The 12,576-nt window shown below is 54.5% G+C and overlaps 1 protein-coding gene across 1 annotated transcript in view; it reads right to left on the reverse strand.

The window, feature by feature from the left end:
* WDFY4 (WDFY family member 4) overlaps window positions 1-12,576 on the reverse strand; it is a 275,436-nt gene that overhangs the window by 181,075 nt on the left and 81,785 nt on the right. Inside the window, exons 22-25 of the mRNA XM_027771521.1 lie at window positions 11,454-11,599; window positions 10,153-10,264; window positions 8,935-9,125; window positions 3,152-3,304 (exon numbers count right to left, since the gene is read on the reverse strand). Of these exons, the coding sequence (XP_027627322.1) occupies window positions 3,152-3,304; window positions 8,935-9,125; window positions 10,153-10,264; window positions 11,454-11,599 (602 nt within the window). The remainder of the gene's footprint in view (window positions 1-3,151; window positions 3,305-8,934; window positions 9,126-10,152; window positions 10,265-11,453; window positions 11,600-12,576) is intronic.

Here is a 12,576-nt window from a genome sequence, read left to right on the forward strand (position 1 = left end):
TTTGTTACCTTTTTTTTTTTTTTAATGTGACCAACTCATTCGTAAGTGACAGAGAGAGAGACGACACCCCCCACAGGGTCTCCAAGCCACAGTCTGGCCCTGTGAGCTTCCCAGGTGCTCATTCCTCCGTGGTTTTCTCTCCTCCCCTCGCCAGTGTTATTTGTGCCTTCTGTCTTTTTCCTTAAGCAATTTTTAAAATCAATTTCAACAGAGGTTTGTCTGTCTTACGAAAATCGGAAATCAACCTGATGCTCCTTTGCATGCTTTTCTCTTCCCTGTCTTATTAACTTAGGTTTGTGTCATTATTTTTCCTTCTTCCTTTCTCTGGGCTTTGTTTTCATTTGCTTAGTCATAGTAACTTCCTGATCTGGAGGCTCTGTTCATTCATTTTTTTGTTTTTTATAATCTTTTCATTTATTTTTTAAAAAGTCATTCAATCACTGTGTATCATTACAGCATACCAGATGAATTTCCCCATCGAGAATACGCTGTATACTGTCCCAGCCAGCGGTATTACCATCCACATCATCAACGAGTAATTCTCCACTCTGTGTCCCTTAAATGTTTGGCTTCTTTCTTTACTCCCTTGATTCCCGCCCTCTCCCCCTTCCCGATTTTCATTCCTTTTTTTTTTTTTCTGGACAGATTTTTGCTATCGGGCACATGAACTCTCCAGAAAGACAGAGAGAAACAGAGAGACAGAAAGCAAGAAATCAGCCTCCAGGGGGTATGGCCATGCTGCAATTCCTTCTCCCCCAGTCTCCTCTTGGGATCCCGGACACGCATGCACGCACATGCACCTGGCGTGAGTTTAAGCCACCGGGTCTGAGACTCGAACTATAGTTGACTACATGGGAGTTCAACGACACAGCCATTATGCCAACTGCTGGTCCCAATCCCTAATACACACGTTGATGGCTATAAACTATTTCCCTCGTCTCTTAGTTCTAACCGGCTTCTAGGGACAGCTCTGTGGCCTGCTGGTTTAGGCAGCTGCATCCCACACACCCACTGCATGACCGGAATCCCAGCCTGACTCGAGGAGCAGTGCACGTGTGTGCCCTGAATCCCTCCAGGATGGAGAAGAGAAGGGTCCACAGGGAGACCGTGCCCCACTGCGGAGTGTTTCCCCCGCCCAGTCTCTCTCTGGTGAGCGCACATACCCTCTGGCACTTAAGAAAAAAGTAGGGGCAGACCAGCAGGTGGTGTGGTGATGAGGCACTGGACTCCCACATGGCCAACCATGGTTCGAGTCCTGGACCTGCTGGCTTGTTTTCTCACTTTCTCTCCCTCTCTTTTCACTCTCTGTCTCTCTCTGGTAAGCACAAATGCCCTATAGCAAATTAAACAATAATAATAAATAAAATTAAATAAATAGTACTAAATTTTTTTTAAAAATTAAAAAGCAATAAAAATGTGTGTGTGTGTGTGTGTGTGTGTGTGTGCATGTGTGTGTGTGTAGACACAAAAGTGCTGTCCCCACAGTGTTTGTAACAGTACAGGGGCATACACTGCGAAGACACTGTGCTCTGCAGGCTGGAACCACTTTTGAGGCCCAGGTTCGACTCCTGGTCCAACCTGAAACAGACGGGCGTGGTGATGAGTTCTGTGATCTCCGAAACTCGGGAGGCTGAAGCGGAGGTCACAACACAGTAAGGACTTGCCTCAAAAATTCTAAGAATCTGACAGCAAGGAACGGTAAAGAAGCCGGGAACTCTCCACGCGGCAGAATATCATACACCTTGGAACAATGCTTGCAGGTCTTTGTGGTGAAACATTGATAAGTGAGGAGAGGCAGGACTCACCAGCCGCAGTGTGGCCATAACTGTGAGGAGGTTTATTATATCCGTGTATTCGCATGGCAGAGGGAGTGTCCACATGTGACAACAGTCAACTAGGTCTTGGGAAAAGGGACACTTTCTCCCTTTCTATAACTTAAAATAGAAGTGGGCGATTTCTTTAAACCTCATGTTTTAAAGTCCTTTCCCAGACGCTGTCCGGTCTCACTGTGCGACAGCCTTAGGAAAGGTTGATGGTGTCCATTTCCTGTGGTTGGAGTATGTTCCCGAGTCCGTGTGGCCCAGCCTGGTGGCGCGGTCGGCAGCAGACTGAACTGCAGGTGTTTGGTTCTCCAGGTTGGCCTGGGAGCCGGATAGGCTGGAGATCTGGCCGGGGGATCAAGGTGTCGGGGGCCTAGTCAGGGGTGTTCCTCCCTCTCTCTGTCTCTATCATGTACACGCTCTCTATCACAAATAAAAGGATAATATTCATGTGCTGAAATGTGTCTCTAACAGTATGAACAGGGTGAAATGTAATCCTTCAGTGATACTCAGAGGTAGGTGATGGGGATTGGATAGTCATTAGGGCAGGGACCCAGGGTAGTGTCCTGCTGGCTGCGGATAAAGAGGGACAGGGACACGCACACTTGCTCTGTGTCACCAACAAGGTCCTCACCAGATACAACCCCTGACCTCGGGCCTCTGTTTTTCACAAATTACCGAGACTCAGGCACTTGTGTGATTGGCAGCACAATGTACTCCATCTCCGTCGTGAGAAGACTCAGACTCAGAGAGCCCGAGAGTCTTGCCCAAGGACACCCAGCCCACAGGTGCCAGGACTGAACCATAAATAAAGGTGCTTTCATTCGGGGCCTGCCCATTCGCGTGCTGGGACTTGGTTGTATTATAAAGGAATTGAGTGAAAACTTAACCCCCCATGGAATCCCAGGACGGGACCTTTGGGTGTGAGGAGGTCACGAGGGTGGGCCCTCTCTGGTTGAGTTCTGCTGTGTTTGTAAGAGGGGAAAGGAGACCAGAGGGGACAGAAGCTCGTAGCTGGCCACTCTGCTCCGGGCCCTGCCCTCTGCCATGTTGTAGCCCCACCAGAAGTGGCTCCTGGACCTTGGACCTCCAACTGTGAGTAAAATAAACCTCCATTTCCTCATAAATTACCCAGTCATAGTCATCCGTGTTAGCGCCCCAATAACGGACTGAGACACAGGGCCTCTGACACCGGCGACTTGTGGTTTCCCCCCACACCGTCGTGACCATCTAGGAAGCAGACCGGCTGGACAGAGAGAGAAGCGCAGACTCTTCACCTACCACACCGCCGCCCACACTCCGGAAAGGCTGAGGGCCACACTCTGACTCACCTCGAAATTGCAGAGGATGTGCTGGAAGATTCCAACATTGGTGATGGCAGACGGCTGGAAGCCCAGTTCTGCAGTGCCGGCGACAGAGAGGATCAGCTGGAAAATTCGGTGGTTCAGGAAAGACCTCTTCTTCCTCAGGAGAAATGCCATTACCTGCAAGGGGAAAGCACACGGTCTCCTCACATGTGCGAACGGAGCTGGGCCCTTTCTTCCTCGCTGGCTCGTTCCCACCAGCACCTCAGGCGCTCTGGTCCCTGGTGTCCCTGCCACCCGTCAATCCCGTGTTCTCACAAGAGCATGGACCCATTGCTGCGGCCGCTTCCCCACCAGGGTCCTCTCTTCTGCACTCAGGTGACTCGGCTCTCACTGGGCCTGGGCCTCTCCCAGGCTCCCTGCTGGGTTTCCAGGATCCCACCCTCTCTCCACCTGCACCTGCTTACCTCTGCCGCATTCTCATCTCCTGTCATGGACCCTCTACATGCATGAACATCCCATAAATGCCGCTGTGTCACCAGGAAGCCACTCCTGCCCTTGAGCCCCGTGCACCAGCCTCACTTCAAGATGTGCCATCATGCGGGCCTGTCCCTGGGGAGCCAGTGGCCTGCAACCCCATGCCAGGAGGAAGCCCGGGTCCCAGCAATGGGCTCCATGGCTGGAAGCGTCTCAGAGGCTCCGAAGAGGCAGCCCACCAGGCCTCCTGCCCTCTGGCCTCGGTCACACGAGCCAGGCCACCCAGCCATCCTTTGGCTCCTGGTCCTCATCATCTCCTCAGGACTCTCGGCTCCTCTGGTCATGGCTCGGCTCCCACTCCCTAATCTGACCCGTCCATCCCGACCCGTCCTCTCAGGCTCACCACCTCCACGCACCCTTAGAAAGCCTCACTCAAGGTCAGCAAGTACCCAATTTCACTGCCGACTGTCCTGGTCACTTCTTCACAGACATGGCAATCTCCACTCCCCCCCTCCCATCAGGGCATCATTAAGATGGCTCAAAGTTGCCGGAGAAAACCGCACTCGGGCTGACCAGCCGCGCTTGGTGATAACAGTGTCCGCTGTCGAGCCAGCTCGCAGTAGGCCTCGCAGCCCAACTCTGAATTCTAGCAACCTGGTGTTCTTCCCCCGAGGGTGCTGACTTCACCCTCTCCTCTCCTCTGCCCTCTGTGCCCCTGCACCACCGGCCTTTGCACACTGCCGAGGTGGGAGCCCCCCCGCCCCGCCTTTCCACCACCACATCTGTGGGCACCTGGGTGGTGCTGCTCTCAGAGCAGGTCTCCCATCCCAATCCCTGGGTCCTCCTCGAGGACATGCTCTGTAGGACGGCTCTCCTCTCCCTGACCTCCCTCTCTCCCGCTCTCCTCCATCTCTGGGGCATTTCCTTCCATGTGCAAATACGCTCTAGCATTTTCACCTTAAAACTAGCCCTCCCTTAGGCTAGCAGGTGGCACGGAGGTGAAGACACTGGGTGCCAGTGGCTGACTGCACACGCGGAGTTCTGGACCCGGTGGCTTGGAAATCACGTGGGGCACATGTGTGTGCCCCAAATCCCGAGAGGAGAATGGAGGAGAAGGGATTGTGGTGTGGCCACCCCCTTGGAGGTGCTGTCTCACTTTCTCTCTATCTCTCTCTCTCGCAGTGCATGTGCCCAATACAAAATGTAAAAATAAATAAATAAATAAACACAAAAATTAAAAAAAAACCTTCTCTCAATTGACCCTAACCCCTCCAGCCCTGACCCCACTGCACATCACCATGGGCAGCTTCCTGGCTCCCTGCCTTCGCCTCGTGTTCTCGCCAATCCACTCCATCCGGCTGCCACCTCCACCATCTGCCTTCCTTCACAAGGTCACCAGCGATTTCCAGGTGGCCAGATCTGGCAGGGACATCTCCATCCTTAGTTTGCCTCATGACTTATGGCCGCTCAGCACTGCTGGTTCTTTTCAGCTGGTTTCTCTCCTCCCTGACTGAGAGAGACATGGGGTGGAGGGCAGAGGGCCGGGCACTCCCACAGGCCTCCCAGTCGCAGCCAGTGCAGACTGCAGGTGTGTGCGGGGCACGCAGCACACAAGGCAGGTCTGGGGTGTGAACCCGAGACCTCGGCATCACCGCTGCCCCTGTTTACACCTGCCTTCTCAGAGCACTTGCTCCCTTCGGACTCTGACAAGTGTGCTTAGCTTCTTTTCCCTCTTTCCCGCCATGTGACGAGCTCCTCGCTGCTTCCTCCTCTGCCCCCTCATCTCTTGCCCACCCCGCTCCTTGGCTGTTTCAGTTCCTGCGGGTTAAGCGCCGGCAGCCCCGTGTCCAGACTCACACTGACACTCCGTCCGGCTTGCTGCTCTGTGCTCCAGAGCCTCCCTCCCGCTCGGCATTTTACCGCCGATGTCAGAGGTTTCCAGCTTGGCATATCCCAACGCCTGTTGCCTGCCGCGCCCGCAGCCCTCTGGGCACGCAGCCCTCTGGGCACACGGCCCTGGCTGCCTCTGCGGCTCTGCGCCAGCCCGCGCCTCCCCGGGTCGGGAACGCAGGCTCGTGCCACACTGCATGTGATCTGGGCCCCGGCTCTCTCCGCCACGGCCCGCCTTCCACGCGGACGTCCAAGGTCGCCCCACAGCGCAGGCATGCCGGCTCCCCGTCCTGCACCTCCCTATGGCGCCCGTCATTCCAGGCCTGAGGCCACAGTCCTGCCAGTGGCCAGCTGGGTCTCCCTCCCTCTCCATCTGCCGTGCACTGCTCCCAACCATCCTGTCCCCCTGGCCGTGAGGAGGCACCACGTTGGAGCCCTGCAGTGCTTCCTGTGTTCGTCTGGACACCGTCCTCCCTCTTCACCAGGCTGAGAACGTCTGTCCTATCTAACACGGCTGGGGGTCACCTCGTCTGGGAAGGGGTAGTAAGTCAGTGGGACAGAAATAACGGACAGGGACAACCGGGGAGGCCGACATGAACACCGAGCAGACCCTGAAACGTGCTGAAAGCCTGTGCCCAGCGAACCAAGTCCCTGACGGCCTTGCTCCTGCTCACAGTTCACGCCCAAACCCTCTGGAGCACCTGCAGCCAGCGCGTTCCGGGCACCCCAGCGCCCCGTGCAGCGTGAGTCTGGGCTGAGACAGACTGCGCACACTGCAGGGTGACGTGGCAGGGAGGGTCCACTTTACAGAGAGTGGGCAAAGAAGGTGAAAACACAGGAAAACAATCCCATTTCTTCACTCACACCTACCATTTCCCACTTCGCTACCACACCCAGTTTCACACCCTGATTTCCCCTGAAGATAGAAACATTTCAAATGCTTAGTTTCTAAGCAGGAGAGGAGACGTGAAGTTCCCTCCAGCTCTCGTGTGCACAGGGATTCCATGTCCTTGGATCTATGGCTGTGTATCCCAGCTGAGTATTTGGGGTCTGTCTCACGGTAGCAGCGTTTTCCTGGCACCCCCTTTGGTAGTCCGTCCCATGAGGAGGACCAAACCCGTCTTTTTCACCTCTGCCCTGGCGCCTGGTGCAGCACCTGGCTCTAGGGGCCCACAGAGTGGGTCCAGCTCACAGGCACTGTCCACTGTCCACCTCCTGGTTCCGACCTCGGACGAACTCAGCCAACAGTTTCAGGGTCCCTCCAGGTTGCCTCACTTGGCAGGGAATCTCGTTTTGACTCCCCTGCCTCCATGTGCCGCTGGGCACGTCCACACCCATAGCTCTCTCTCTCTCTCTCTCTTTCTCTCTCTCTCTCTCTCTTCTCTCTCCCTCCCTCCCTCCCTCTAGGAGCTCTGCTGCTTTGACGAACATTCACTGAGACCTCAGCAAGTGTTTTAAAATAATTATTTAATTTTATTTATTATTATTATTATCACCACTTTTGTTTGTTTGTTTGACCAGAGAGATCAGAAGAGAGAAGGAGAGTGAGAAAGTAAGCCGCCAGGTCCACGACTCCGACCCGGTCAGCCGTGTGGGCAGCACCTTACCCACCTTGACCACCACGCTGCTACTGGCCCCAGAGACTCGCAGTCATTCCAGTCCCTAAGTAGAGCAGATATCCTCATGCAGTTTGGAACAAATCCCACTGCTACTATTATCGACTCCATAAACAAACTACAGGACAGGAGCCTCAGCTCTTGAGCTTCACTGTACACACAGGGTATCCATTCGCTTATTCCCACCATGCATGCTGAGTGGTGACCTGGTGTCGGTAATACCCTGGCAGAGAGTAAGCCTCACCCAGGCCTCCAGAAGACTCGGGGCAGGAAGATTACAGTGCAGTGTAGACCCACAGTGCCGAGGGAGCGGGAGATGGCCACACACTCAGCTCAGGGGGCCAGAGAGAGGCCACCACTGCAGCCTGGGCCTGGCCTGGCACATACAAAGCAGTGTACATGGGGAGAAAGCCAGCCACTGCTGCCCCTGAGGACACAGGTGCAGGAGTCGTCAGCTGTTTAGTGATTCATGACGACGCAGGACTGGGGAGGCGGGAGCATGGGGTGTGAGACGGGTGGGTGGGATGTGGGATCTGTCCGAGGAGTCTGGGACATTTGATCAGTGTTCAGACACCCTGAGGGCTTACACGGGCAGAAACCCCGTCGGGTCTATAACGGGAACATCAACAGGTGTCAGTGGCTGCGAGGGGAAGGCCGGGGGAAGGGTCACTCTCTGAGTATGGTGGCATGCCAGCAGTGCCTGTGGTGACACTGTCCAGTTTTGTCCCCCAGTCCTGCTGCACAAGGAGAAGCCATCACTGCCTGTCTGCCCAATGACCTTGTCCCAACCCCAGCCCCCATGACCCCTCACACAGCTGCCTCCCAGCCACACAGGAAGTCACGCAAGGGTGGTGGCCACGTCTCATCTGACACTGTCCAGTGGAGACAGAAGTGCCAGTGCAGCAAATGCACACCCAGCGGTTACCCACGCAGACACTCTTCCACGACACATGTAATAACCACCCTACAGAACAGGTACTGCTGCGATCCCCGTTTTGCACTGGGGGACTGAGGCACAGCAGATGAAGAGCTAACAATGGCACGGCCAGCAGGTGGCATGGAGGTTAAGGCACTGGATCCCACAAGGCTGACTTTGTGGTCTGAATCCCAGATCTGGAGTCTCAAAAATCATGCTAGTGAGTATGTGTCTGTGCCCGAAGTCCTGAGAGGAGAATGGAGGAGAAGGGATTGCAGAAATACCCTCTGGGGTGATTTCTCACTTTCCCTTTCTCTATCTCTCTTTCTCTAGTGAGCACACGCATCCTACAGCAGAAGAAAAAAAAAAAAACTAAACAAAGAAAAGAGCAACGGCTGACGTTTACTGAGCACTCGTTCTGGGGCAGAGTAACTCTAAGCCTGCCCTTGCTCACGATCGCCGGTGCTCTCTGTAGCCCACGGGGCAGGTGTACAGCATCCTGTCCCACGGGTGGGAAGCTGTGCACAGAGGGTCAGCAGCTCCTCCAAGGTTAAACACCGAGGTGGAGGAGGAGCAGGATTTGCACCCAGGCAGTCTGGCTCCAAACCTGGGCTTGAAGCCATCTGGCTAGAGCAGTGGAAAAATCACAGTGATTCTAGAAGCTGTCAGCGAAGGTGCCAGAAACCATGGACAGGTGGCATGCCCATCCTGAACAGCACTCCTCCTGGTCTGGCTGCCACCTGGCCCTCTCTGCTGTGGTGATCCTGGCCTCAGGACCCGGGGGGTCTTCAGCTTTCTTTCTCCAGAGTCACCATGCAGGAAGTAACACTGGGGCAAGCAGGGACACTTACCCCTGCTTCTTGGAGATGACAGCCCTTTAGGGAGCCCCAGGCTTAGATGGGAGGGGTTACCTGGTACCCGCAGATGTGCTGCATCAGGCGGTCACACATGGGGCTACTGGTCAGGACGGAATGCAGGACTTTCACAGCTGCGTAGGTGGTGTGGTCGTCCGTCGCCAGGGAGAGGAGGCCCAGGAGGATGGCGGGTCCGCCAATGAAGTCCAAGCTGCTGGCAGCGGGGCTGGAGTGGAACACCCTCACCCCTGTGTGGGACAGAGGTGGCATTTCATCAGTACCCCACGGCTTCACTGTGACGGACAGTCCCTCAGTGGCACAGAAGGGCACACGAACTGCCAGCACACCGTCCACTGCCCACCTCCTGGTCAACACTGTCCACTGTCCACCTCCTGGTCCCGACCTCGGATGAACTCAGCCAACAGTTTCGGGGTCCGTCCAGGTTGCCTCACTTGGCAGGAAATCTCGTTTTGACTCCCCTGCCTCCATGTGCCGCTGGGCATGTCCACATCCTTAGCGCTCGCTCTCTCTCTCTCTCTCTCTCTCTCTCCCCCCCTCCCTCCCTCCCTCCCTCTCAGAGCTCTGCTGCTTTGATGAACATTCACTGAGACCTCAGACCTCCAGGTCCTTGCACTTGGAGGGAAAGTGACAGGGACATGGGACATGAGACAGCTCAGCTCTCTGCAGAGTTCAGACTCTGAACTCTGAGTCGGAGGGGCCCCATGCACCTGAACCGGCTGCGGGCTCTGAAGTCTCAGCTCGTGGAAGGGCATGTTACTGAGTCCTCTCTGGACTGAGTAAGAGGGTTTCAGATGGCCGCCCTCGGCCGGGTCTAGAGTGCTGGGTGAGCCTGTTTTGTGGCTGCTCTGACAGCCTCTGGCTTGTGTGTGCCCTCCGCACCCGGCGGGGCTGGCCCCTCACAGCAACTCACTGCCCTTTCTGCTCCTGCCCAATTGCTTGGCCACCATAAGTCCTTGCCCAAACCACCTCAGCCATTTTCCCTGCTCAGCGGCCTCACCACGCTCACTAGGGACCGCTGTGTGTGGACGCCAGCCCTCGGTGGCTGAGTTCTCACCAATGGCCGGATGCAGCGAGGTGAGCTGGCCACCACCCATCTGGGAGGCTGACTCTGGCTGGGCTAACTCCCAGCTCTGGCAATGCTCCCGGCTCTCTGGCATACACCCTCCCGAATGTCACTCCAGAACGGTGGGATACACAAGTCGTGTCCGCACAAGCCATCCCCCAGAGAGCAGGTGGTGTCGCAGCCTGACATACCTAACGGGCCCACGGCAACAGCCCCGATGGTCCGAAGAGAGCCCGAGAGGTGGCCAGCACAATTCCTCAGCAAGAACACAGGCATGGCATTGTCACGGGATGGAATGTTCATCTAGAGGAATTAGCAGTCATCAGTCCTAAGAAACTCCTGGAACAAAAGCGGCGTTGCTCGCAGGCTCCGGGCTGGCCATGCTGAGGCTGGCCGCTGCTCGCCTCCATCGCATTGATCAGCAGGTACCTGGGCTGGTGTCGGGCACTGAGGGCCAAATCTGGCCTCGCAGGTCCTGCCTTTCAGGCTGTGGCTTCATTGTCAGTGACTCACTTACATAGTCTGTGTCACCAATGTCCCCGAGGCTCGCAGTGAGGAGCCACTAAGAGCCAGAGGACCAAAGATACCCAGTGAGACAGGGCTACTAAGGCAGGGGCAGCCACTTCTCGGCAAGTCCCACCTCTACCAGATGGGCAGGGAGGGAGCCCGGCCTTCTCCATCAGAAACCGCGCTCCCTGAGGCACAGCCTTGGCGCTCAGCAGGACCTGCTTCCTGACAATCCCCTCTGTAAAAAGAGGGGGCCTTTGCCCAGGAGGATGAAGAATAGAAACAAATTAGCCAAAATTCACCAGCACTGAGCAAAAGGGGTCTTCACAGAGTAACTACTTCGCAGTCAATCTGGCAGCGTCTCATCTAGGAACGCGGCTACTTGCATTTTGCAAGTTTCTTGTTGTTTGTGATTATTGTTTTTCAATTTATTTTATTTTATTTATTAATTATTATTATAATCATTTTAATTTTGTTAGAGGGCATGTGTGCTCACAACAAAGAGACAGAGAGAGAGAAAGAAGGAAAGTGAGAAAGCAAGTCACCAGGTCTGGGACTCGAACCACAGTTAGCCACGTGGGAGTCCAGTGCCTTAACCAACATGCCGCCCGCTGGCCCCGTTTGTTGTTGTTTTAAATCACACTAACGCAAAGAACAGTTTGCAGCACTGATGAATCAGCAGCACCCAGACAAGAGGAAAGTCAGTTGTGTCATGTTGCACAGGTATTTGGAAGTGCATTTGTTCCTTTCTCCCACGAGGGGAACCCACTTCCTTCTCTGAGCAAGTGTCAGTAAAAGGTTAGGTCTTGGGGATGCTCATAGGTAGGAAGGCAGAGGGCATCTGAGCAGAGGAAGTGAGAAGCACGCAGGTGTGTGCCCACGCACATGCACACGCACGCAGGCGTGAGCTAGTGTTTACTTAAGCACTAACAGCTGGAGCAGGCGTGAGCTGCAGATCCCAGCGGACCGCGGCTGGAAGGCGTACCTCCTTGGCCACCAGGCGGCTGTCCACCTCATTGTACGCATTCCTCATCTCCGCTATGCTGGTGCAGGAGGAGCTGGCTACGTGAAGTCCAAAGGAAATCCTCTCCTCTGCAACAAGGGGCGTTGCCTCGCTGTCTGGGTCCTCTCCTGGAACAACACGTCTTTAATCACATCCAGCCTCACTTTACAGAGAACAAAATGAATCCTCGGGAGAGCAAATACCTGCCACCACACAGCAGAGCGGTCATCGAGAGGATGTTTGTGGGCTGCCAGGGTGCGTGTTTTGCACGTATTTGTTTGCATGTCAGGTGTTTTGCCTCCACCAATATCTCTTTGACACTCACAGAAAACTGTGGAGAAATTCTCCAGACCGACTCTACCATAAAACAGAGGCATTCCAGCTGTGAAGTTACTAGACCTTAAAACACCTACCAGAGTCACAACCTCACTCCTTACAGTCAAAACGGTACGTGACAAAGAACCTGACTTACAGAAAGGGAACTAGGTGGGCTGGAGTGCCTAAGGTTTTCCACGAGCCCATGGCAATCACCCCACTTAGAATTATCCTGCTGCTCCCCAAGGCGATGAGAGCCACCGTGCACTAGAAGAACAAGGCATGGATATAGAGTGGTGAGCCTGACCCTGGACTGGGCCTCACCCCAGTTCTCCACTCTGCTCCATTTGCCACAGGAAATGAAGTTCAAAGAAGACAAGGGCCTGGAGACAGAAATACTCAGCAGCACTCAGTCGCCCTTCCCCGTGCACAAGCCGTCCATCCAGAGATTCATTTATCATGCTTCCCAGATGGGAGCTGACCCCCTTGACTTGACAGAGCACAGAGAGCAACAGCCAACAATCGATAGCGAAAATGTGGATGTTTTGTCTGCCTGTTTAATAATTGAAGACAACAGTATACTTTAGTTAAAAAGCTTCTTCATTAAAAGGAATGTAACTTATTTATCTCATTCTCTTCTCTCTGTCTTTGCTGACAGTATTACACACCACCCTCCTCCATTAGGTGCTTCAGAGTTGAACTGAAGGATATTGTCGTTTCCTTTTCTGTGACATTTTCTGTTGGGTTGTAAATACATAATGATTCAATTAGAGGTCTTCCCTAATGACTG

Source organism: Tupaia chinensis, unplaced genomic scaffold (genome assembly GCF_000334495.1).
Source record: "Tupaia chinensis unplaced genomic scaffold, TupChi_1.0 Scaffold000221_1, whole genome shotgun sequence".
Taxonomy (NCBI): domain Eukaryota; kingdom Metazoa; phylum Chordata; class Mammalia; order Scandentia; family Tupaiidae; genus Tupaia; species Tupaia belangeri.